Source organism: Schistocerca serialis, chromosome 2 (genome assembly GCF_023864345.2).
Source record: "Schistocerca serialis cubense isolate TAMUIC-IGC-003099 chromosome 2, iqSchSeri2.2, whole genome shotgun sequence".
NCBI classification, from domain to species: Eukaryota; Metazoa; Arthropoda; class Insecta; order Orthoptera; family Acrididae; genus Schistocerca; species Schistocerca serialis.
Genome location: NC_064639.1, coordinates 96,372,431 through 96,400,059, shown reverse-complemented (window position 1 = coordinate 96,400,059; position 27,629 = coordinate 96,372,431). Strand labels below are relative to the sequence as shown.

The following is a 27,629-nucleotide window of genomic DNA, read 5'->3' as shown; positions in this document are numbered from 1 at the left end:
CGAACCTACACAATATACTTGTCCAACCTTACACAACCCCTGCTCCCAATCCCTTACCTCATGGCTTATACCCCTGTAATAGATCTAGTGCAAGATCTGTCCCATACACCCTCTTACCACCACCTAATCAAGTCCGGTCACTAACATCACCCATCCCATCAAAGGCACTGCTACCTGTGAATCCAGTCATGTGATTTACAAGCTAAGCTGCAACCACTGTGCTGCATTCTGTGTAGGCATGACAAGCAACAAGGTGTCTGTCAGTATGAATGGCAGCTGACAAACTGTGGCCAAAAAAACAAATGGACCATCCTGTTGCTGAACACGCTGCCAAACATAATCTCCCTCACCTCAATGACTACCAGCTATTCTGTATTGCGCAATTGGAAACTTTGCCTGCAATACATCCTATGTTCCCGTAACCTTCCTGGCCTCAATCTTCGTTAGTCACTGTCCTTACCCATCCAGCCCCCTACCTGTCCCCATTCCATCACCACACAACCGTCATTTCACCGCTACACCCAGTCTTTTAATTTCTTTTTATTTCTCTCCTTTCCGTTACTTACCCCCTCCCCCTGCTGCACCTTCTCTTCTGCTCTCTGTCTAAGCTGCAACACTTCACTGTCCACTACTCCCACCATACTATCCCTCCCCCTCCCCGCCCTAGCCTCCTCCTAACCCTCCCTGCCGGCCGAAGTGGCCGTGCGGTTAAAGGCGCTGCAGTCTGGAACCGCAAGACTGCTACGGTCGCAGGTTCGAATCCTGCCTCGGGCATGGATGTTTGTGATGTCCTTAGGTTAGTTAGGTTTAACTAGTTCTAAGGTCTAGGGGACTAATGACCTCAGCAGTTGAGTCCCATAGTGCTCAGAGCCATTTGAACCATTTTAACCCTCCCCCATTTGCCACTCCCATCATGCACTGGTGCTGCTGCTCGCAGTGTGGTTTCAGTTCTCTGAGGCTGCAGATGTGTATGCAAGTTGCTTTTGTGTGAATGTGTGCGTGCATGTGTGTATGTGTATCTACTGCTGCAAAGGCCTTTATGGCCGAAAGCTGCAATTGTGTGAATCTTTTTTTTTGTACCTATCGCAATTCAGCGTCTCTGCTATAAGGTGAATAGCAACTTTCCTTCTCTGGTATTGGTTCATAAAACAAATACAGAACAATAGATTTTAATTAAGAAAACAATTTGAGGTGTGATTGGAATTGATTAAAAAATTACTGAAGTTAATGGCAGTTGGGGAATAAAAGTCAACACTGCACTTAATATTGGTTCAATCAACTGGAACCTGAAGCAGATGTATGATCAACTGGAGAAGGTGAACATTTTCAGCTGTATAACTTGTATGTGTAACAACAACATAAAGTAATCCCATGCAATCAACTGATCCGAGGACCAGAGAACTTCAGTGTTATTAGTATCTTACAGAAAGGCTATAGCAGGATGTGTACTGAGAGATAAATTCAGGATTAAGTAACAAGTGTGGTTCAATAATAACATTCAAATTTTCTTTCGGTTGTTTGGAGAACTGGAAACTAGGTTCCAGGATATTGCGCTAGGATACTTTGAATAAAAGTCCACTATTAATCAGTGACACCTGGCACATGTGTAGAGTGAAAGTCTGATCGTAACACATAAGTGAAACCAGAATGAGGTTCAACTAATAGTCAGAGATATGACAGTTGTTTAGTTTGTGTAAATAATAGAGTAATTTCACAAAAGAAGGTATTGGTGTATAAAGTTAAATCAGTACAAATGTAGTTTGAGATCTACTAGGAATTCTGTAACTCTGGAGCAGACAAATGGTATGTGCTTGTTGATTACCTCTGGATCTTTGTGTTTTATGTGCAAGTGCTCTACTGACTGAGCTACCCAAGTATGACTCACAACCACGTATCACAGGTTTACTTCCATCAATGTCACTTTTCCTATTTTTCCACTGTCACAAAAGTTCTTCTGCATACCTTAGTGAACAAGCACTCTTGGAAGAAATGAAATTGCGGAGAAGAGATACTGGCATGAGTAAAGGCTGAGGATGGGTCATAAGCTATGCTTGGATAGCTAGGTCAGTATGGTACACAACTGGGAAAAGCAAAGGTCCCAGATTTGAGCCCCAGTCCAACAAACAATTTTGATCTCCCAAGAAGTTTCAAGTCTTAGGTACTTAATTGTTTGCCGGTGTATGTAATTGCAAGTAAATTTTCAGGGACTAGAAAAAATGAGAAGCCTACATCCTTCCAATTAACAATTCAGACAAAGAGCAGGACTCTGCAAATGAAGAATAAGTTACAAGTAACCTTGGTGAAATTCACAGTAATGCAGTTATATTACTGTGATATAAATCCAGAAGTGAGGGGATAAATCATTTGAAGAGGGTAATGAAGTTGTATTGAAATATTCATAGGGGGATGGATAAAGTGTTCAAGGGGAATTAAAATTCAACTAATGTATTTTGTAGGCTGACACTAATGTAACCACTCAGTCAGAAAAGAAATTTATTTTCCAAAATATTGTTTGTAACACAGGATGTTTTTCCAGTTGCACATATTAAGTTGGTTCTGAGTAGCATTTATACCCTGCATTATTAATTTATGAATGAGCTTATAGTGAGATAGCTACTTGGGAATGACCCAACTGTTTTCCATTAGATATGGTAGTAGCTTCTGTCAGTAGAACTATACTCTAAGGTGCAAGCTTCCTTAGATATAGAATTCCATTGTAGAAGACCACCCACATTCAGGGATCTCAACCAGGAGAGCACTGTCTGCTTCATTGAGCATTCAGAATCACACACATATGCTAAATAGATTTTGTAAGGTGGATAATATGCCCTACTAGCAAATTCGTAAATGAACTCAGGGCTACATTTCTATTGAAGAAAGAAAACACAATTGAAAACATGTGCACAGTGGAAAGGGGGAAACTTCTGCACCTCAGAACAACCAGTCAGGGTACATATGATACAAAGTAAAAAAGGGGTCAAAGACATAGGTAACAAACTGACATATGAACATACCTAAAGTGAGGAAAGAGAAACTCTCACCTAGAAGTCACTGCAGAATGTCCTTTCTTCCAAGTAGAAACGAAGTCTACAAAAAGTGCTATATTATGTCACACATGTGTAGAGACATTGCCACATGCCCTGCCTTCACATACACACATTTGAGTCAATGCATAGTGCAGCGTTTTGCTTACTTGGCAGCCGATGAGCAATTAGTGTCTTGAGCTCTATGCTTTCATACTACAAGTTTTAGAAACTTCATAAACCTTGACCATAATTTCACCATAACGTACAGTGGTTAAAACTGTGTGATTACAGTGTCTCAACATATTGAAGAAATGCAAACATATAATGCAAAACTATCCAACACTAGAGATGGGTAATAACAAAATACGGCAATAGGAAAAAAAAGAGATCAGATGAGGCTGGAAAGAGCATATCAGATAATTTTGGGACAATGGGGACTGTATAACATGTCAATTAAGAGTAATCAGTTTTTGGAAATTTAATGTAGCTGGATACAGAAAAAAGCTACTCTCCAAGAGGCAGCAGGAGGACACACATATATAGGTATTTAAATCTTCAAGCTTTCAAATCCATTGTCTTTTTCTCCTGGCAGAAAGATTGAAGGAGAAGGAAGAAGAGTGAAGGAAAAGGACTGATGAAGTTTAGGAAATGGAGAGAGTTCAGTAAAGTTGCCCAGGACCCCAGGTTGGGAGAGACTTACTGGACAGGATGAGAAGGAACTACTGATTGTTGGGGGACTCCACTGAATGAGATTTGAAAACCTGAGAGCTTAAAGGGTAATACACAAAATGGAGATTACAGTCAAAACATCATGCATGAGCTATAGGAGTGGAAAGCTAAGTGCATTGTATGTGATAGAGTTGGGAAGGGGCGGGATTATAGGAGAGGGGAAAAAATAGACAGGTCAGAAAATGAAAGTTCTTGAAAACCAAATCGGAGTGAAGATACGAATAGTTACTGTAAAGAAATGCTGAGACAGAAGAAATTAATGTAAATTAAGGTCAAGCAGGTGGCGAGAACCAAGGACATGTTGAAACTTCAGTTTCCACCTTTGGGGTTCTGAGAAATTGGCGTCTGGAGGAGGAATCCAGAGAGTGCGTGTGATGAAACAGATCTTGACTGTCATGTTGTACTTGCTCTGCAACAGGATATTGTAAGTTGCCTGTACACACCCTCTGCTTATGCCCATTCATCCTAACCGATAATTTGGTGGTAGTCGTACCGATATAAGAGGCCAAACAGTGTTTACATAACAGCCGGTATATGATGCATCATCTCACAGATGGCTCTCGTTTTTGGTATATGTTTTTCTATTTACAGGGCTGCTTTAGGTGGTGGTAAGAGGGTGCATAGGGCAAGTCTTGCAGTGGGGACAGTCATAGAGGTAGGAACCATAGGGTAGGGAGAGGGGTGCAGAAGGAACATAGGGTCTGATGAGGATATTATGGAGATTGGGAGGGTGACGAAAGCTATCTTTTTGTGGTGTGTAAAATGTCAGAAAGAATGTACCTCACTTCAGGGCATGATTTTAGGTAGTCATGGGCATGTCGAATAATTGATTAATCAACAATGAAAAATCCAGGATGGAACATAACACAGTTGCCTGAGACTGTGTGTGTGTGTGTGTGTGTGTGTGTGTGTGTGTGTGTGTGTGGGTGGGTGGGTGGGTGGGTGGGTGCGCGCGCGCGCCTATTGTTGACAAAGGCCTTAATGGCTGAAAGCTATAATTGTGTGAATCTTCCTGTTCTGCCTATCGCGGCTTAGCATCTCCGCTGTGTGGTGAATAACTGATTAACATATTCAAGACCAGGATAATACTGAGTGACAAGTGGTGTACTCCTACGTTGTTTTTTGGAGGGACCAGCAGTACTGGGATTGGATGTGATAGCCCGGAAATTTGCTTTTGAACTAGGCAGGTGGGGTAATTACATCCAGTGAAGGCTGGGGTGAGAGTGGTGATGTATTGCTGTAAAGAGTCTGCATCTAAAGAAATAGGTTTTCATTTAATGCCAAAGCTGTATGGGAGGGAATGCTTGACATGGATAGGATGGGAACTAACAAAATGTGAGTAATGTTGTTTGTTGGTAGGTTTAATGTGGACAGAAGTGTGAAGCTGCCTTTGATGAGGATGAGACCAACATCAAGAAAAGTGGCATGGGTTTTGGAATAGAACCATGTGAAATTTAACTGGGAGAATGTATTCAGAGAGTCCAGGAATTTCAACAGGTCGGAATCACCAGGAGTCTATATGGCAAAGATGTAATCAATGTGTCTAAACCAAACCAGGGGCTGAAGGCTTATGGATCCCAGGAAAGCCGGCTCCTAGTGACCCATGAAAAGGTTGGCATATGAAGGAGCCTTCCTGGTTCCCATGGCTGTTCCCCTGGTCTGTACATATGTCTTCCCCTCAAAGATAAAGCAGTTGTTGGTTAGTATAAAGTTGATCAAGGTGAGCAAAAAGGATGTCATAGGTTTGGAATCAGGTGGTCACTGACTGAGGAAATGCTCAACAACACACAGATCATATACATGGGGAATGTTTGTATAGAGGGAGGTGGCATCAGCAGTGACAAGCAAGGTGTAAGGTGGGAGAGGGATGTTGTGGGAGTGGGACAGGCACAGATTTCAGATGATTTCAGAAATGGTTGGTATCTTTGATATAGGAGGGAAGTCTTTACGTTCGGAGGGTGGCCAGAATGAGTGGGTTTGTGACTCTTAGGAAGAAGGAAAAAGATGGGAGTGCATGCTGTGGGTGGGGTGAGAAGTTCAATAGATTGAGGTATTAGTCCTTGTGAGGGGCCTGAGGTTTTAAGGAGGGCTGTAAGTTATTTTGAGTCACAGGAATGGGATCTTGATGGCAGACACTGTATGTAGAGGTGTCAGACAGGTGGTGTAGACTTTCAGTAACATACTCCTTTTGGTCTAGTATCACAGTGGTAGACCCTTCATCTGCTGGGAGAATAATGATGGAGTCATCAGCTTTTAGGGAATGAAGAGCCTGAAGTTCTGCAGGGACAGATTAGGGTCATGTTGTAGTGACCTGAGGAAAGTTTGTGAAGCAATGCTGGATATGAGGAATTCTTGGAAGGCTTGTGAGGAATGATTTTGAGGTAGTGGCGGCAGATCAAGTTGGGACCATGGTCAGAACTTTTCAAGGCAGGGCTCAATGTCAGGTTTGCTGTTGGAAAGGTTGTGGGGCTGGGTTGCAAAGTGATATTTCCAGTTGACATTACATGTGAGGTAAAGAAGGTCCTTCACAAAAGCAGCATGATGTTGAGTACACTGGACAGTGGTTACTGATTCTTGTGATCATGAGCTATCATTGGAGGCAATACTGAAGACTTGGGGAATGTTCGAAAGCTCGGCCAAGCTCAGTTTGTAGGAGAGAAGTGGTGCTTCATGATGTTACTGTTTAGGGAGCTGCAAAGGGACATGAAGGGAAACACCATTATTCAGGTAGTTTAGCGTTCTGAGGTGAAGTCTGGCATGTTTTTGCAGTTTGAAGTTGGCTTGGCAGGTAATGCTATCCGAGGAAACATGAGGGCAGATAACTACAGGTTTTTGTAGGAGGAGGTAAGTCTGGTCTAGTGGAAATTGGCGAATGAGGTATATAGTTCACAGAGTAATTGGGTAAGTGCAAGAGATTGCTGTATTTGGAATTGTAAGTCTGGTGTGAAGTTGGATTACAGCCAGAAACAGGGATTAAGTGTTGGGCCTGTGGGAGTAAATCCCAGGGACAATCTTGTTAATATATAAATGATAAAATCAAACAATGGGTATGTCCCAAATGAAATAACAACAGTGTGGAAAGGATAGATTGCTACTCATGACATAGAGGAGGTCTTGAGTTGCAGACAGGCGCATTGAAAAGGACTGCCACAATATTAAGCTTTTTGACAAAGTCCATCTACTGAAATAGAAAACAGACATGTATGGTTACAAGTACAACTAACACACTCATGGTCACTGTCTACAGGTGCTGGAGCATTCTAACAATGAAGACAGTGGCCGTGTGTGTGTGTGTGTGTGTGTGTGTGTGTGTGTGTGTGTGTGTGTGTGTGTCTTTCTATGTGGTGAGTAGCAATCTATCCTTTTGATATTGTATTAGTGATCAAGGAAGACTGTCTGCCTTTACCTTGCAAAGTTGTATTAGTCACTGGAGTGTCTCTTTTTCTCTCATACTGGATTCACTTTGTGGAAGTGGGAGGAGGGGCAGTGGTATAACCACTCCTTTTTGCAATACATATATTCCCATTCCTATATCAGCTCTTTCCACTCAAGCTACTCAGTAACCTGTTTGGTTTGAGAGATGTCATAAAGTCTGACAGATCACTCTCTCATATCTGATCCAAACACTCTGCTGTCTTATGGTCTGGCCATCCACAGTGAGTGTAAAGCAGTTCAGCAATGAATGCACATCTAATGGGGCTTACCTTCTGGGGCAGAAGGATGGGAATGGGTGAATTGGTAGCTTTCATCACGTAGAAATGAAATTTGTATGACCTCTTGTGGTATGCTTGGAGAACTACAGTTCATCCAGCACCTACATAGGTATCAATGCTTCAAGTGAAATATTCAGACAATGAGTTTCCACTTCGTTGAAGAAAGCAAATGAGTCTACACTGAACTACTGCTTCACTAAGAAGAACCATGTTCAGCTCATTAATTCTCTCCCCACTTTCCCTCCACTGTTGATACTTGTGCCATGAGACAGCTCTTGTCAGATCAACAAAGCCTTCTCAATCCTCTCTAAAATTTTGGCATATGGTGAAAAACTTGTCTCTGTAGCAGCTAATACTATACTTTTGTCAATATTTATTCTCTTGTCCTTGTACAAGGACATCAATTGATAATATTTCTCAGCCCTTACATGGAATCTGCATAGGAACTAGCTGATCTTTCCTTGCAACTTTAGGCTGTTGACTACTACCTGTATTTCACCACCTTATGCACACATTTTCTCTGCATCAGTTAACATTTTGTTAAGAGAGTGTGGTGTTTTCCCCTGATTTACCCATGAAGGTGGCATCCAGTGAACCCAATACAACATCAATTAGATTCTGCCTCTGAGAGCCCCAGAAATGGGGAAATGAGGCCAGCTCCTGGCACATTGCTGCTTTGCGGTGTCACATTGTGTAATTCCTCATTGAGAGGCTTTTGCAGGCATTCTTCTCCACCCAGAGTTGCCACACCTTCGCTTGCATTTCTGGATCTATCTCCAGCTTTCCCTGTGACCTCTTATCGGGCATCCATTTGAACTATATGCATCAAAGCAAAACAAAAATGTCTTTGACAATAACCCTCAGCAATGTCTCTGGCAGTGTCTTCTCCCTAGATTCAAAATTTGCAACTTTTGGATGCAGTTTTATTAATGGCATGGAAGTGATAGGCAGCAATAGGGCAGCAGCAGGAGTAGTGATGTTGGAGCCAGTGCCTGGTGTTGTGACACTGGGTTGTCATACCTGCACTGGTAGCTTTGAACGGCAGCAGCAGCGGAGGTGCTGTGTTGATTATGACGGGTAGCCCAGACTGCCTGTGATAGGCAAAGCATGTGGCCAGATGTGCCTATGTGGCAGTTTAATGCATCTGCTCATCAATTCAGAAATTGTTTGTCGCACATCAAAACCAGAAGCAGAAGTAATTTGGAATCCCACACCTGACACCAGATTGTATGCCTCATTGGTGGGCAGGCATATATTCAGGATTTAAGAATGGTCTGAACTTGTAAATGAAATACTTCTTTAGGAAAAAGAAGCTGTATAGATTTGTTTTCCAATGGGATTACATATTGAGGATTTCTAGGGGGTGAGAGAAGATAACTCCAGTGGCCTCAATCCCATCTCAGAGAAGGAGCAAAGTGAAAAATTAAAGTTTGAGTACTAAGCCATTGATCATCTGCTCTGTTTGACAACTCAGAACAGAGGAGAGCTCCATTCAGCAGGTGCTGCTGTTAGAGCCTTCTGTTAGATGACGCTGTGGCACAATCTTGAGTTACAGGGTGACTTTGCTGAAGATGATTCAGTCTATTCTGGAGTGGACAGGTCAGTTGTTGTCATATAAGTGGAAACATGATGGATGAAAAAGACAGTTTATATAAAAACTTTCTTTTCCTGGGGCCGCCATGTACAGCTTTGATATCACTTAGCAACACTTTCATTTTTGTATTCTTGTTTCTCATAATATTTAAATACTTCGTTTCACTTGTTCAACTATACACTTGTAACATGACACCAATTATCAGTTTTATGTTTATTTTGCAGCAGTTTTCATGAAACTGCAGTGTGCACCGTTTGCACTGATACCTTTCCAGACAATTGTGTTACAATTATCCTCAGTTTTAAGATCAGGGTGCTCAGGGAAATTTTCATCTGCTAGTCTGATTGGTACCATCCTACCTCAATAAAGGTTGTTCTTGACCATTGTCGTAACAAACCTGTTACCAGCTTTTTGTACACTCTACTCCTTCTATTCCATTAATTTTTATCCCGCAGAAGGTATATGCTATAATGAAATGTTTTACTGTGTGCTGTCAGCCTTGCCAAATAATCCTTATCTCAGAAACTCGGATGAGAAAATACTTTCTATTCCTTAACAATGTTTATTAAATTCTCATTTCTGCAATAAAGAGGCTTTTGTATGTGTTTTAAGTGATACAAAACTTGTTGAAGTAGCATGGCAGTAAAATGCTGAATTCACGCTGTGGGAAGAATTGGATGCAAATATTGTTCCAGCCATCCTGTCTTAATTTTTTTGTGACATTCAATATTCCATTCGAGGAATGCTGAGATTATTACTTTGGCTGCACTTGTCACAAAGTCAGTACTAGTGGATAGAGCTGTATATCTGCAAATTAAATGAGATTTATTTTTGCCACAGTGTATTTTAATCCCAAGAAATGTCATTAGTGCATTATAACAATTGTGATTTTTGAGGATCTTTCTAGAGAATGGATTATTAAATAACTCATGAAACCAAAAGTCATTTCACTGATTATGATGTTTTGCTCTGTTTTAGTTGCCTCTCACTGGTGCAAAGTTTTTGTTCATGACCGGAATGTTTGTAGCAGGCAGTTGCAACTTCCTCTTTGGGTAAGTTTGAAAGCAAAATTTTTTCTATTAGCGCATAGTCAAAATATTAAGTTGAACTTTTAAGGTCACAGTAACTGATAAAATGGAAAGGATACAATCCTTCACATCAAGTCTTACTATTTACCTAACAGAATCACCCAACAGGAATGAAATAGTTAGGGACAGTTACCAACTGATAGGAGCAACTTTTCTTCCAATATGAATGTTATTACACCTTTTATGTCAGAAGGTATGAGAGTACTTCTTCATGTTATCCTATTTCTGAAATTTAAATTAACATGTGCATAAATATTGTTTTGAAATTTCTTAGTTTTAAAATAATAAAAAATAGTGTTAGGTGAAAAAGATGAACAAATGACCTCTCACCAACCTTTGTCATCCAGCAAGTGGTCTGCTGCACTGTGGTGTGTCAGTGGCCATAACCTGTGACAATTAGCAGTGACCCCTGTCATCAGCATGTTGTCCAATGGAGGTGGCACTTTGCACTCAAATCATGGTACTCTTAGTACACTGTAGACATGCTACCACTTGAAAATGACAGTGCTTATAACATAATGGAGATGTTATCTCCCAAGCTTTGTGTAGCCGTGATTTTTCTATGATTGTGCCTTATATTTCCTTCTGTTCTACTGTTTTGGCCCACACTGGCAGCCATATGTTCTGAAACTGTTTATGTTATGAGATGAATAAAACACATTTCACATTTCATTATGAGACGTGACCCAGGAAACTTGAGGGTCCTCAAGTCTATAGCAGTTTTGTGAGCATTTTTTGAAACAAACACAAGTAGTGGCATCTGACTAGTAATTCCAGTTATGTTGAGAACAATATACTAATCATATAGATCCTGACTGCAGACCTCAAAAGTCGTAGTAAAATTGCAAAATTGACTCAGAAAATGATAAATGCAGTTGTTTTTATGAAGAACCACTAATTTCAAATGTTGTGATTGGTGTTCCCCAGGACCGAGATGTGGATACGTAACCTATAAAGTTGCCAACTCCATTTCAGAGAAAGTATTGGCCTTTGCATAAGCATATGTGGTTCCACAAACAGTTCAAAATTTGTTTCACAAAAAGATAATGTTGTTAATGCACAGCTTGTTCACGATAATTTGATGATCTTGCTGGTACTGCCAGAAGTGGAGAAAATTGGCATTAGTTGAAAGATATTCATTTCTCTCTGAGCACTGCCAACATTAAGTTGCTCATAGACCTGAAGTATTACTGTACACATCATTAAGGGTAATGGTGGCAACACTGCAGGAAACAGGCAACACTGCCTTCTCCCAAATGCTTTTCTCCCCCCAACACTCCTAATGTGGGGCAAGGAGAGCCTCCTGCCATTCCTTACAGCCAGTGCATGAATCGTTAACTTATTGTGGATGAGCTGTACGCAAGACACCATAACACAGTAAAACGGATTAGGCAGTAGATCGATCATAAAACTCAAGTGACTGTACCATGTGGTGCCTGGATAAAGCATAAGACAAATTCCACATTTTTTTTCCTCATCTGCCTGCCACTGAATCTAGATTGTCGCACAGATGATAAAATGGTAGATATCGAAATAGACGACAGAGGGATAGAGAAACAATTAAAATCGCTCAAAAGAGGAAAGGCCTCTGGACCTGATGGGATACCAGTTCGATTTTACACAGAGTACGTGAAGGAACTTGCCCCCCTTCTTGCAGCGGTGTACTGTAGGTCTCTAGAAGAGCGTAGCATTCCAAAGGATTGGAAAAGGGCACAGGTCATCCCCGTTTACAAGAAGGGATGTCGAACAGATGTGCAGAACTATAGACCTATATCTCTAACGTCGATCTGTTGTAGAATTTTGGAACACGTATTATGTTCGAGTATAATGACTTTTCTGGAGACTAGAAATCTACTCTGTAGGAATCAGCATGGGTTTCGAAAAAGACGGTCATGTGAAACCCAGCTCGCGCTATTCGTCCACGATACTCAGAGGGCCGTAGACACGGGTTCACTGGTAGATGCCGTGTTTCTTGACTTCCGCAAGGCATTCGATACAGTTCCCCACAGTCGTTTAATGAACAAAGTAAGAGCATATGGACTATCAGACCAATTGTGTGATTGGATTGAGGAGTTCCTAGATAACAGAACGCAGCATGTCATTCTCGATGGAGAGAAGTCTTCCGAAGTAAGAGTTATTTCAGGTGTGCCGCAGGGGAGTGTCATAGGACCGTTGCTATTCACAATATACATAAATGACCTGGTGGATGACATCGGAAGTTCACTGAGGCTTTTTGCAGATGATGCTGTGGTGTATCGAGAGGTTGTAACAATGGAAAATTGTACTGAAATGCAGGAGGATCTGCAGCGAATTGACGCATGGTGCAGGGAATGGCAATTCAATCTCAATGTAGACAAGTGTAATGTGCTGCGAATACATAGAAAGATAGATCCCTTATCATTTAGCTACAAAATAGCAGGTCAGCAACTGGAAGCAGTTAATTCCATAAATTATCTGGGAGTACGCATTAGGAGTGATTTAAAATGGAATGATCATATAAAGTTGATCGTCGGTAAAGCAGATGCCAGACTGAGATTCATTGGAAGAATCCTAAGGAAATGCAATCCGAAAACAAAGGAAGTAGGTTACAGTACGCTTGTTCGTCCACTGCTTGAATACTGCTCAGCAGTGTGGGATCCGTACCAGATAGGGTTGATAGAAGAGATAGAGAAGATCCAACGGAGAGCAGCGCGCTTCGTTACAGGATCATTTAGTAATCGCGAAAGCATTACGGAGATGATAGATAAACTCCAGTGGAAGACTCTGCAGGAGAGACGCTTAGTAGCTCGGTATGGGCTTTTGTTAAAGTTTCGAGAACATACCTTTACCGAAGAGTCAAGCAGTATATTGCTCCCTCCTACGTATATCTCGCGAAGAGACCATGAGGATAAAATCAGAGAGATTAGAGCCCACACAGAGGCATAACGACAATCCTTCTTTCCACGAACAATATGAGACTGGAATAGAAGGGAGAACCGATAGAGGTACTCAGGGTACCCTCCGCCACACACCGTCAGGTGGCTTGTGGAGTATGGATGTAGATGTAGATGTAGAACATGTCTTAATACATTCTGTCAGTACCTCTGTGGAGGGCAACTAATTGTTATAGCATTATCTAAAAATGTGATCCCATTCTTCATCACTCCATCCACTGTAATGCAATGAATGGTCTTTGGTGAATTTTCCTTTCCTGTGGCTTTTTCTTTCAGTCGTAGTAGTTCGGTGAACTGGAGAAACTGTGCAAGCTCCATATTGCTTTGGGGTTTATATGACAGGGGAAAGACCTATCTTGTGCAGTTTTTTTAGAGCTCATTCCATTGTGTTCCCTGTCTTTGAAGTCTTTAAGGTAAAGTTAGAGTGCCTCCAAGAACAAAATGTAATTATACCAACTGCAACCAGCCAACATACCAGGCTTCTGCTGGTGATACATAAAATTTGTCTCTCTGTGGGCACTTCAAAGCTAAAGTTAAAAAATAGTCCAAAATCGCCACTTATCTGATTCCTTGACCAGGACAGCTAATGATCAAGCTTGCAGTTGGCCAGTACTCTTCTAAATATGACCTGGCAAATGTTTATTTCCATGACCCTTTCAATGAGGGAAGTAAATATACAAAATGGATTTCAAAAAGCATTGTCAAGCAAAACACATCTCATCATTCTCTCGCGTGATGTCCTGAAAACCATGGAATGAGGCCGTCAGGTAGATACGTTATTTATTGATTTCCAAAAAGCCTTAGCAATAGTTCCAAACCAATGCTTATTAACAAAATTAGCATGAAATGTGTTATAAGACAAATTTCGTGACTGGACTGATAACTTCTTGTTTGGATGGAAGCAGCATGCTGTATTGGATGGAGAGTCATCAACAGATGTAGAAATAAATTCAGGTGTGTCACAGGAATGGGTTTTGAGATCCTTACTGTTCATGTCGTATATTAATGGCCTAGCAGACAATATAATAGTAACATCAGACGTTTACACCTATAATGAAGTACAATCATAAAAAAAGCTTCATAAATAATGTCAGTTGTTGATAAGATTTCAAAGTGGCACAAAGATTGACAACTTATTTTTAATGTTCAGAAATACAAAGTGGCACACTTCATAAAACCACAAATGTAATATTGTATTATTACACTATTTGGAAGTAGTCAACTTTGAGTGCACGACATTTTTGGGAAACGTCGTGGAACAATCGCATAAACTCAGTTGCAGGTAAGGCAGGTGGAGATATGAAATTCAATGATTAAATTGCCTCATCTGTAGGTAAATCGGGCGACAGACTTTGATTCATTGTTAGGATGCTGCTCGTTGAGACCATCTTCTATCTCTGATGTAACAGCAAGTCCTGCCTCAATGACATTGCCACTGCAAGCCACAGTGCTGCTGTCTAAATCAAGACTGGTGGGGAGTGAAGGAGATTGCTTTTAAAAACCTTGTGTGAACTATCCTAGAATATTCGAAAATTTGAAGATATTCACCAAATATCATGTGAATGTCTACTTACAAAGTTTCAGGATCCAGTATTAAGTGAGGAGGCCCCAGACTAGCTGAGGATGACACTTCACGGTGATGATATTGTGTCTCTTAATCTGGCGTCCGCACTTCAGACCTTCAAACAAAGAGCATCAAATAATTGAATATTTCATAATGTCCCATCAGAAAGTCTTGGGAAAGTGACAGGTTCTGACTTTAGTTTTATAGGATTTTTTTCAGGTGTTGATTGGATTATGGCAGTGTGGTTTATGGATCAGTACGTACTTCCTATCCGAAGATGTTAGACGCTGTCCTTCTCCTGGCTAGAGAGGCCCTGAAAATCTTAGCACTGTATCATTCATTAGCACTGAGTGCAGCAGTGTAGACCAACTTTGAGAAAGACTGTTTATTGGCCCCGTGCAACCAAGTGCTTCAGGATGGCCTAAAGCAATTTTAAGCTTTATGCAATACAAGAAAACTTGTACTCCACACTACATTTTTGTTGTTGTTGTTGTGGTCTTCAGTCCTGAGACTGGTTTGATGCAGCTCTCCAAGCTACTCTATCCTTTGCAAGCTTCTTCATCTCCCAGTACTTACTGCAACCTACATCCTTCTGAATCTGCTTAGTGTATTCATCTCTTGGTCTCCCTCTACGGTTTTTACCCTCCACGCTGGCCTCCAATGCTACATTTGTGATCCCTTGATGCCTCAGAACATGTCCTACCAACCGGCCCCTTCTTCTTGTCAAGTTGTGCCACAAACTCCTCTTCTCCCCAATTCTATTCAATACCTCCTCATTAGTTATGTGATCTACCCATCTAATCTTCAGCATTGTGCTGTAGCACCACATTTCGAAAGCTTCTATTCACTTCTTGTCCACATTATTTATCGTCCATGTTTCACTTCCATACATGGCTACACTCCACACAAATACTTTCAGAAACGACTTCCTGACACTTAAATCTATACTTGATGTTAACAAATTTCTCTTCTTGAGAAACGCTTTCCTTGCCATTGCCAGTATACATTTTATATCCTCTCTACTTTGACCATCATCAGTTGTTTTGCTCCCCAATAGCAAAACTCCTTTACTAATTTAAGTGTCTCATTTCCTAATCTAACTCCCTCAGCATCACCTGACTTAATTCGAACTACATTCCATTATCCTCGTTTTGCTTTTGTTGATGTTCATCTTATATCCTCCTTTCAAGACACTGTCCATTCCGTTCAACTGCTCTTCCAAGTCCTTTGCTGTCTCTGATAGAATTACAGTGTCATTGGCGAACCTCAAGGTTTTTATTTCTTCTCCATGGATTTTAATACCTACTCTGAATTTTTCTTTTGTTTCCTTTACTGCTTGCTCAATACACAGATTGAATAACATTGGAGAGAGGCTACAACCCTGTCTCAGTCCCTTCCCAACCGCTGCTTCCCTTTCATGTCCCTCGACTCTTATAACTGCCATCTGGTTTCTGTACAAATTGTAAATAGCCTTTTGCTCCCTCAACATTGTCAAAAGCTTCTCTAAGTCTACAAATGCTAGAAACGTAGGTTTGCCTTTCCTTAATCTTTCTTCTAAGATAAGTCGTCGAGTCAGTATTGCCTTGCGTGTTCCAATATTTCTACGGAATCCAAACTGATCTTCCCCAAGGTTGGCTTCTACTAGTTTTTCCATTATTCTGTAAAGAATTCGCGTTAGTATTTTGCAGCTGTGGCTTATTAAACTGATAGTTCGGTAATTTTCACATCTGTCAACACCTGCTTTCTTTGGGATTGGAATTATTATATTCTTCTTGAAGTCTGAGGGTATTTTGCCTGTCTCATACATCTTGCTCATCAAATGGTAGAGTTTTGTCAGGACTGGCTCTCCCAAGGCTGTCAGTAGTTCTAAAGGAATGTTGTCTGCTCCCGTGGCCTTGTTTGTCCTTTAGCCATCCGTGCTTAGCCATTTTGCACTTCCTGTCGATCTCATTTTTGAGATGTTTGTATTCCTTTTTGCTTGCTTCATTTACTGCATTTTTATATTTTCTCCTTTCATCAGTTAAATTCAATATTTCTTCTGTTACCCAAGGATTTCTACTAGCCCTCGCCTTTTTACCTACTTGATCCTCTGCTGCCTTCACTACTTCATTCCTTCAGAGTAACCCATTCTTCTTCTACTGTATTTTTTCCCCTTATGCTCTCCCTGAAACTCTCTACAACCTCTGGTTTTATCAGTTTGTCCAGGTCCCATCTCCTTAAATTCCCACCTCTTTGCAGTTTCTTCAGTTTTAATCTACAGCTCATAACCAATAGATTGTGGTCAGTGTCCACATCTGCCCCTGGAAATGTCTTACAATTTAAAACCTGGTTCCTAAATCTCTGTCTTACCATTATATAATCTATCTGATACCTTATAGTATTTCCAGGATTCTTCCATGTGTACAACCTTCTTTTATGATTCTTGAACCAAGTGTTAGCTATGATTAAGTTGTGCTCTGTGCAAAATTCTACCAGATGGCTTCCTCTTTCATTTCTTTCCCCCAATCCATATTCACGTACTATGTTTCCTTCTCTCCCATTTCCTACTCTTGAATTCCAGTCACCCATGACTATTAAATTTTCGTCTCCCTTCACTACCTGAATAATTTCTTTTATCTCATCATACATTTCATCAATTTCTTCGTCATCTGCAGAGCTAGTTGGCATATAAACTAGTACTACTGTAGTAGGTGTGGGCTTCGTGTCTATCTTGGCCACAATAATGTGTTCACTATGCTGTTTGTAGTAGCTTACCCACATTCCTATTGTTTTATTCATTAATTAACCTACTCCTGCATTATCCCTATTTGATTTTGTATTTATAACCCTGTATTCACCTGACCAAAGTCTTGTTCCTCATGCCACCGAACTTCACTAATTCCCACTATATCTAACTCTAACCTATCCATTTCCCTTTTTAAGTTTTCTAACCTACCTGCCCGATTATGGGATCTGACATTCCACACTCCGATCCGCAGAACGCCAGTTTTCTTTCTCCTGATAATGCCGTCCTCTTGAGTAGACGCTGCCTGGTGATCCGAATGGGGGACTATTTTACCTCCAGAATATTTTACCCAAGAGGACGGCATCATCATGTAACCATACAGTAAAACTGCAGGCCCTCGGGAAAAATTACGGCTGTAGTTTCCCCTTGCTTTCAGCCGTTCGCAGTACCAGCACAGCAAGACCGTTTTGGTTAGTGTTACAAGGCCAGATCAGTCAATCATCCAGACTGTTGCCCCTGTAACTACTGAAAAGGCTGCTGCCCCTCTTCAGGAACCACATGTTTGTCTGGCCTCTCAACAGATACCCCTCCGTTGCGGTTGCACCTACGGTACGGCCATCTGTATCGCTGAGGCACACAAGCCTCCCCACCATCTGCAAGGTCCATGGTTCATGGTACATTTTTACATATCTATTTTCTTTGATTTTAAGTAGATACCACAGTTTTATCATTTATATGAATGGCTCTCAGCAAGTGAATGCACCTGGTTGTTCAGCTGTTCTCCCCGATTGGGTTTTCCAAGTACACTTTTTGAAACGCATATCATGTTATGATACAGGGTTATTTGGCATTTTGACGGTACTGGACGATTTCAAAGCCAACACAGTATGAAGTGTCTTGTCTACTCTGACTCGCTTAGTGCGCTTCAAATGATCCACTGCTTGTACCCAGTTGACCAATTGATTTAGATCATCCATGGCACTTTACAATGGATCCAACACCGGGACAAGGAGGTGGTCTTTTGCTGGGTACATGGACATGTCAGGATGTAAGGTGGTGACGTAGCCAAAGAAAGTTTTTGGGATGCTGCTGCACATTTGTGTACCATCTCCTTGCTAGGTGTGACCTCATTGTCTGACATAAGAATCATGTGTCATTGAGAAATCAAATGGCTGGAAGTGGCAACGAACAAACTGGTCACTCATCTACACAAACCACCCTAATGGAAAGGAAGTGCTGCTCACTAGACTTTGCATAGGACAGTGTCCACTAATACATTGTTTGCTCCTCTAATGGGAAGTTTGCCGCGTGCCACTATCGTTTCAGCATGTTTCGGCTACATGTGTTTTATTTATTGACAGTAGGGCAACCCTTTTGTCACTAGTATCACAAGGATTTTGGAATTTTGTGAACTGTTGGGCTTCATACCTAAAATGCAAGAGAGGGGAAGGCAGCGTTCTCCAGATGGACAGTTTGTCAGGGCAGTTTAGCATTTGTATGAATTGGTTTTCAATGTAATGGTTCAGGGCATCATAACAACTGTTTATTATAATTGCTAGATGGGCTCCCATGCATTATAAGCAACTCCGCCTGGGGAGACTGCCTTTGTTCCCACCCCCAGTGAATGGTTTGCTAACACTTCACAAGGATGCTAATGTCCATGTGTGATGGTTCGCCTCCTTTTATTTCTTCATTGATTGTCCTTGGTGTCGACGTACTGCGTTGCTGCAGTGGCTGAAAAATGGGGAGTGGAAGTACAACACTGACTACTTTAAATGATGGAGCCGACAGGATAGGTTGCAGGTGAACATTCACATACTGCAGCAATAATTTATTATTGAACATCTATGAATGGTAAAAACCTAACCACAAAGTTCACAGTTCTTGAAGAACAGAAGGGTACATATCGGCTGTGAACTGACTATCTGAGGACCGAAAATCTGGCCCTTACATATCCTCACAATAATAGGTACTGAGACTACACATTGTTCGAAGTTAAATTTACAGAAATTAAAATTAAAACTTAACCCATTAAATTAACTGAATACATCAAAAAATTGGTTCTTTTTAACAGTTTCTTCTATTATGAGGTTTAGGCTGAATTATTTGTTTAAATCATGAAATTAACTTATATTGTTATGTAAACAATACTTTTGACAAAACTGTTAATTACTTTGGAATTAATTAAGGGATGGGTGTGCTAAAATATTTTCAAATAGAGCCAGATAGATCCTTTAAGGATACTATTAGTTGTTCCTCCAAATGTTTATCATTAGTACAGAATTTATATTTGTTTATAAGTCAACAATAGAATTTAAGTTGCGAAACAATTACTGATTTTGCACTATAATGAAAGATACTAACTAATAATAGTCAAAATAAATTAGAAAATCAATTACATACATAAAACTAGGCAAAAAATTAGATCTGGTGTTATATTCTTTAAAACTGAGGGCCAACCTTTCTCTTTTGTGGAAGTGCAGATTCTACTCGTGTATATTAATGGTAATTAATTCAAAAATGAAAAAAATGAATTCTAAGGAGGCAGATGGCAAAACAAGAGGGGAAGTAAAAATATCCCAGCTAGCTTCGCCACACTTGCTGTTAAGTGGCCCACATTCAACGCCATCGCTTAGTGAGCTGGCACATTGGTTAACACAGTCGACTCACAATCAGGAAGATGACGGTACAAACCCACGTCCAGTCCATTCTCATTTAGGTTTTCCATGATTTCCCTAACCAATTCAGGCAAATGCAGGAATGGTTCCTTTGAAAGGGCACAGTAGATTTCCTTCCCCACCCTTCCATAATACGAGCTTGTGTTCAGGCTCTAATAACCTCAATGTCGATGAGACATTAATCACTAATCTCCTCCTCCTCCTCCAATGTCATCATTGTCATCATCATCTGTGTGATTCATTCCAAATAGGACTAATGGGCCATTCCATGTGACAAAAAGGGAAAATTTTCATAATGTAGAGGGCAGAGGTTGCTCTATATTGTTGTGTGTTGTAATGGTACAGTGTGGAGTGTGTTGATGCATTTTGTATGCCAGTTGGCACAAATAAAACATCATCAACAAACAAACATTCATTGTTCCACAATACATGGTTGTCTCTGTTCACAGCTGTCCATAGTAAAAGTGGGCAGAAGTGGTGCGCACCAAGCCAGAATGCACTGACAGTCACACACGCCCTGCTGTCTCGGTCAATACAGCAATGTAGTCACAGACTCAATGTCTGGCAATGTCACAGGTCACTGGCTTCAGCTCAGATGGTGTTGTCCAAACTGCCTCAGGTGCTAACAGCTTGGGGGGAGGGCTGACCAGAACATACTCATTGATGTCATAGACAGTGCCACAGTAAGTGTCCACTGGGTCTGCACAGAATGTGTGAAATGGGGCTGAGTCACGCTGTGGCATCTGACAGGAGTAAGGCCCACAGCATCAAAGTACCTGTCAGGAACAGGAAGCAGGTGGCAGCCACAGCATGCCCCTAGTTCGAAGATGGCCGTCAAGTGAGATCAGAGATATTTTCTTCATCTGCTAAAAGAACTTATTTAAGAGGAAATAATGTCAAATTCAAATTTTCTTTGTTTTGTATACTTGCTGTAGTGGCCATTCTTGTCACACAACTGAATATTAGCACCCAGCAGAGCTTGTCCTTGAAAAAACATAGTGTTATCTAAAGTCCTGATAATCACGACATAACCCAAAATTTTGCATGACATAAACACAAAAAATTCTATTCAAGTTTTCTTGATAGTGCGAAATTTGTTGAAAAAAGACAGCTGCTATTTTCATCAGTGACTATTGTCACAATAAAAGTGTAATTAAACATTTCAAAATCATATTTAACTAACACATCCCATATTGTTTACTAGATAGATGTGATCTAGGCCTTATAAATGTTTAAAAACGTGACCAAACGCATTTGATAATGTAAATTCTCCAAAATCAAAGTAATTATTAATTCATTCTTCTGTCATTGTATCTCTAAATCAGCACAATAATGACAAGTGCACATAAGACCTTTGTGTCGTTTTTTGTTTTCTCTCAGCCAGTCTTGCGTCCTTGACAAATTTTAAACATTCTTTAAATTTAATTATTCTTTCGAAACTGACCATGAGTGAGAAATGTGGGAGCTGTTATAGGGTAGTGAGTAGAGGGATTTTTTGCCAGTCTTGTAGGAAATATTTTCACTGGGGGGGGGGGGGGAGGGGGGGGGAGGGAATGTTGGGATAGGCTCTCTCCTGGAACTGCAGAGTATGGAGTAGGAATATTATTTTGATTGGGGAACAGGAAAGGAAAATTTGTGCCCTTCAGGCTCAGTTGGAGGAATGAACTGATGCGAATCAAGAGTGATAGGGGGGAGGAGGGTGGTTGGGAACTGGCAGCTGGTAGGAGGATAGGAAGAAAGAGAACACGAGCTGACAGTTTTATCATCAACCCCAAAAACAGGTATCGACCACTGCCAGAGTTAAGTGGAGAAGAGCCTCAGGTAGAGTGAGGTGCAGGAAGTGTGCAACACACTTAGAGGCCAAGAACCCTAGGAATGTACAAGGTGTTAGGAAGAAGTAGTGCTGCTGCTAGGTAGTAGCAATGGGTGAGGCGTAGGCCCTCACTTACAGGAAAGTTTAGGGGTAGCGTACCAGGCCACCAGTATCTTCAAGCCAAATGCAGGACTAAGTCATGTGATAGAGGACTTAGGGTCTTTATTTAAGAACTTTACAAAAGAGGAGCATGTAGTCATAATGGGTGGGGTGGGAAACAGTTTGGACAAGGATGGGGCATATGACATAGGTGGTAACGTGTATAAGATAGCTTCCCTGACTCATGGCACCAATGTACAGTTTGTTGAGCTGTTCTGGCAACATGATCGACTGCACCTTGATGGAGCTGTGAGGTGAATCAGTGTGGGGTTAGGGATGGCTCTGAGGACAGCCGACTTTGCGCATTTTTCTCTGGTGCCCATCGGGACCATCAACAGAAGGGGTTTCACTAGGCATGGCCTACACCTAAGCAAGACTGGGAAAGGAAGATTGGTACAGCTGATTCAAAAAGTATTGGGGGTGGATCTCAGCCCTCACATGATCAAATACGTGTTGTCATGGGTATGAAAAGTAGGTCTTTTTTTAGGTTAAATCCAGACAACAGGTTCCCCTGCCTAAAGAGTAACTACAGCACTTTAAAAAAATACTGAAACAATCACTCACAAGACAGATTTTAACACTTCAAATATCACACATACCAGATGTCACAAAGAAAAACAAACCATTGGAAAGAGTAACATGGGGCATTTCACAGACATAACAATACTCCATCAAAACATGCAATCAGTAAAAAATAAAATACAACTATTAGAATTTGAGCTCCAATCTTTGAACTGCACAGTAGTTTGTGTTACTGAACACTGGTGTAGAAACACAAAAATCCAACATGTAGTGTTATCATTGTATAAAAGGGCAAACTCTTAATGCAGAACTGCTTCAAGGGGTGGAGGATCATGCATTTATATCAAAAAAGGAATGCAGTTCAAATCAAGACATGACCTCAGTACAGTAAGTGAAGACAAACACTTTGAAAGATCAGCTATTGAATTAACAGGGCTTGATATCACCAAGAAATTACACATTTTGTATGTGTGTAGATCTCCCAGTGATAGTGTGGACACTTTTTTCAATTAATTAACAGAAGGTCTAGATAAAGTCTCAGGTACAAAGGTCAACATAATTCTGTGTGGGGACATTAACATCAACACTAATATCATAAATGAATCCAGCAGCACCCTCATAAATATCCTTCAAAGTTTTGGCATGTCCCTATTGGTCATAACAACAGTAAAATCAGGCATCGAATCGTTCCCTAAACTACAAGCATACAAACTACATCTATCAGAAATCAAAATAAAAGATTTTTTAAAAGAACTAGCAAAACAAAGCTGGGATGAAGTGTATATGGAAACAATGTGAATATGAAATTCTCTAAATTCTCCACATTATATTTAAATTGAACTTTGAAAAGGCATTTCCAAAAGTTTGTATGTCTGTATCAACATCTGACTAAAACAGATGTATAACAACAGGTATTAAGAAGTCCTCCCAAACACTTAAATACATCAGTTCCGTGAAAAAGGGTCATGATGATCCAGAATTCTTAAATTTCTATTATAGATACAAAAAGATCTATGGGAAGGTGCTGATTGCTGCAAAAAAGTCATTTAATGACAAAATAATATATAATGCAGGGAATAAAAGTAAAGCAGTCTGGGATGTTATAAAAAAGGAATCAGGAAGAGGCAAACAAATGCAGAATAAGATACTGGTAGGGGAGGGGGGATACAGTAATAAATGATCCACAACACTTAGCAAACTATGTAAATGAGCATTTTTCAAGTATTGCAGAGAAGTTACAAAAAAAATCCCAAAAACAAATATAGCACCTGTAAATAATGTTTGCACTAAATACAATGATGTTACTTCCAACCACAGAGAATGAAATCAATAAAACTGTTCAAAAGCTAAAAAATAAAAAGTCAGTAGGCTTAGATGAGATACCAGTGTGTGTACTGAAACAATGCATAGGGATTATACCAGGCTCCTTAACAAATATGATAAATGAATCCTTCAGAGCACCTTTGCTTAAGGAAGGTAATGCAGAAGACATAAAAAATTACTGGCCCATTTCCCTGCTGCCACTGTTCTCAAAAATAATAGAAGCAATTATAAAAGACAGATTAATGAATTACCTGAATAAATACAATCTTTTAAGCGAATCACAGTTTGGTTTCCGAAGTAGCAAAAATATGGAGTCAGCCATAGTAGAATTCACAAAAGTTGTACTTGATGCTCTTGATAAAGATGAGCATTTCACAGGCATATTTTGGATCTTTCTAAGGCCTTTAATACAGTCAACCATGAGATTCTATTAAATAAATTGGAAGCATTAGGAGTAAGATGGGTAGCTAATGATTGGTTTCGATCATACCTAACAGATAAGGTACAAAGAGTAGAGATAACACATACTTCAATAGATCTAAACATTTAGTAAAACACTTAACAGAATCAAAATACATTAATATGGGGGTTCCACAAAGTAACATATTAGCACCAATACTATTCTCGATATACATCAATGACTTTCATAGTAGAGTTACTAATGGTGAAAAAATTCTGTTCGCTGAGAAAAAAGCAGAACTTCTTGCGGAGAAAGCAAATGAAACTTCAAAGGAAGTTTATGATTGGTCAATAAGCAATAAAGTGACATTGAACATAAAGAAAACTAATGCCATGAATTTCAGTTTGAAGAGGAAAAATGAAATTTTTAAATTGAATGTAGATGGCACCTCTATAGACTATGTAACAAATGCAAAATTTCTAGGAATTGAATATTGATTCTCAGTTGAAGTGGTGTGAACACACAAAGGTACTTGCAAACAGAATGTCATCAGCATGTTATGCCCTTAGAATCCTATCATCAGTTTGTAACATGCACTGTCTTTTAGTTACATATTATTCATATATACACTCAATTCTTAGCTATGCCATTTTTTGTTGGGGAACAAATGCACAAAATATGAACACAATTTTCAAACTCCAGAAAAGAGCCATAATAATAATAAACAAAAATAGTAGTCAAGCTCATTGTAAAGATCTGTTCAAAACACTGTGGATTTTAACTGCTCCATGTGAATACATTTACCAGTCAGTTGTACACATCAAAAATAACATTGGTAATTACGGCAGAAACAGCTCTGTCTGTGACCATGGAACAGGAGCTAGACTCAACTTACATTTACCGAGAAAAAATAAACATAAAACTCAAAACAGCATTTTCTACCAACGAATAAAACTGCACAATAAATTACCAAAAGTGATTAAAGAAATTACAAAAATGCACTTATTTAAAAAGGCAGCTAAAAAGTACCTGTTAAGCAATAAATTTTATACATTGAAGGATTACTTAGATAAAACAGAGTAGGGGTTTGGAAAAAAAGTTATACAAATAAATAAATAAATAACTAATAATAATTATTATTATGATTGTAAAACATCCAGCATTCCACATAACACCTTCACACTGTTTTTTTTCCCCTTTTGTAGAAATACTTACCCCCAAGCTAAGCATAGCACAATACTAACACCTCTTCCTCTTTCTGAGCTCAACATGTCACTCATTATAGAGGGATGCTGACTCAGTTTTCAGGATAGCAAATGGGAAGTTTCGGTATAGAAAATGGCCCAAAGATCTCATGTACGTGTGTGTGTGTGTGTTTTATGAAAAATTGTGTATATAGTGTGTGCAGTGACTGATAGCGAGATATGAGTGAACAGTCTGGCATTACATTATTAAATAAATATTTGTAAAAAAAGTATTGTATACCTGGAGTAAATCAAATCCTTGTCCCTTAACTGGAAGTCTGTAAATGTGTGTGTATCTGAATTAGCTTATTTTAAATTGGTCTAAACTTGTAAATACTTTGACATGTCCTATCTCCTTGTAAGAATATATCTATGAATGAACAAAGCTACTACTACTACAACTACTAGTAATGATGATTGTTAATCACTCTGTGGACCTGCAAGTTTGGCAACCAGAAGACCTAGTGATTGATGTCTCCCACAGCTCCCCACCAGTCTTGATCTAGACAGCAGCACTGTGACTTGCAGTGGCAATGTCATTGAGGCAAGACTTGCTGTTCCATCAAAGATAGAAGATGGTCTCAATGAGCAGAGGATAAGCCAACATAGGTCCCTCCTTCAGGCTGGATGGCTGCAGACTAGCATACTTCCACTGGAACAGGAGTAATATTTATACAGGGCTGGTCCAAATGCTTTACCTCTGTGAGATGTTCATGACATCACCTTGTGGAGTTTTCTTGTCTGGCTAGTTTCTCTGTTCACTCTAGTTGCAGCTAAGAGGTGCCTCAACTTTGCCTTTCAGGGGTGCTGACAGATGTATTTTGTGGAGTCAGTGTGCTGAATAGTTATTCTTGTGTCCTTGTTTTTCATTCTTACTCCACTCTGCATGGTCAACACAGTGATGGCACCCACCTCTCTCTATGATGTCATTCTGCTGCATTGGCATTTTGGACACTCAGCTCTTATGTGGTGTAACAATTAACTCTGTCTTGTGGCCATATTACTTGCAACATTAGCAGTCATTCTTTGTTTGCATTCCACTTGATTGCTGCACACTGACCTGCTGTACTCACTCGTTATGTTACTAGGAGAAGACTTCTAAAATTTTACTCAGTTGCCAAACCTATTATTTCAGGGTGTTTCAGTCCCCTTTCCTTTAATGGATGCTGATCTGATTATAGGTGTTTGTAAACAGTTTTAAGAAACATTTCCTAAGAAGTTTACATTGTACATTTTAGTTTTCCTCTTTGCTCCAGTTGAGCTCAAACCCAAAGTTCTTCTACTTAATCACAACTTACTGTTCAGAATTCAGCTCACTGAACAACTTACATTACTATTATTTACATTTCCTAACTCATTACTTACTTGCCAGCTTAATCTCTTCTCATATCCATAACCCATGCACATTCAACTTTACAATCTCCTTAATTAGTAATCCACTGTTCTTATTCTCAGTTAATTTAACTTATCCACTGTTGATAAATCAATTGACTTCTCTCATTTCAACACACAGATGTTATGCCATTAAATCACAAAGTAAAGAACCAGTAAAATATACCACAAAAATCTTCCTCCTCAGGTTATCATTCCACAGCAAATGGTTCCACTTACTTATTTCTTATGTTTGGCATCTACCTTCATCTATCATTTGGCTTTTTACCCCACTGTTTCAGTATATCATCTGGAACTTTGTCTCTGAAACTAAAGTTTCCCTTATGTTTCCTCGAGTCAGACATCCTTAAAACTATGCGTATACACAAATTTCTTACAGTACTAACATATACAACATACTGACCTGTAGCTCCAATTATGTCTCTTGTCTTACAGTTAGTCACACTATTGCCAAGCTATCTTATACTGTTTCATTTCAAAACCAACTTCGTGGTGCTTTTTGACACTTACTGTGTGCATTGAATCTTAGTGATGCCATATGCAGATTAGGTGGTTCTACCTTCATGACAGTAGCCCCATGCAGTGATGTAATACTTGCAACTGTCTACTTCAGCTGAAGCATTGTCACACTGAGTTTGTGCATTTAAGAACAGTTAGTTGCAATTTCTTCTTACTGTCATTACCTATAACATTGCAAGTATTGTTAAATTTACCCTAATCCTCAGG

General features: G+C 39.9%; 1 protein-coding gene across 1 annotated transcript in view; it reads left to right on the top strand.

Moving 5' to 3' along the window:
* Nucleotides 1–27,629, top strand: part of LOC126456776 (MFS-type transporter SLC18B1-like) — a 312,767-nt gene that overhangs the window by 106,928 nt on the left and 178,210 nt on the right. Inside the window, exon 3 of the mRNA XM_050092546.1 lies at nt 10,041–10,114. Coding sequence (XP_049948503.1) covers nt 10,041–10,114 — 74 coding nt within the window. The remainder of the gene's footprint in view (nt 1–10,040; nt 10,115–27,629) is intronic.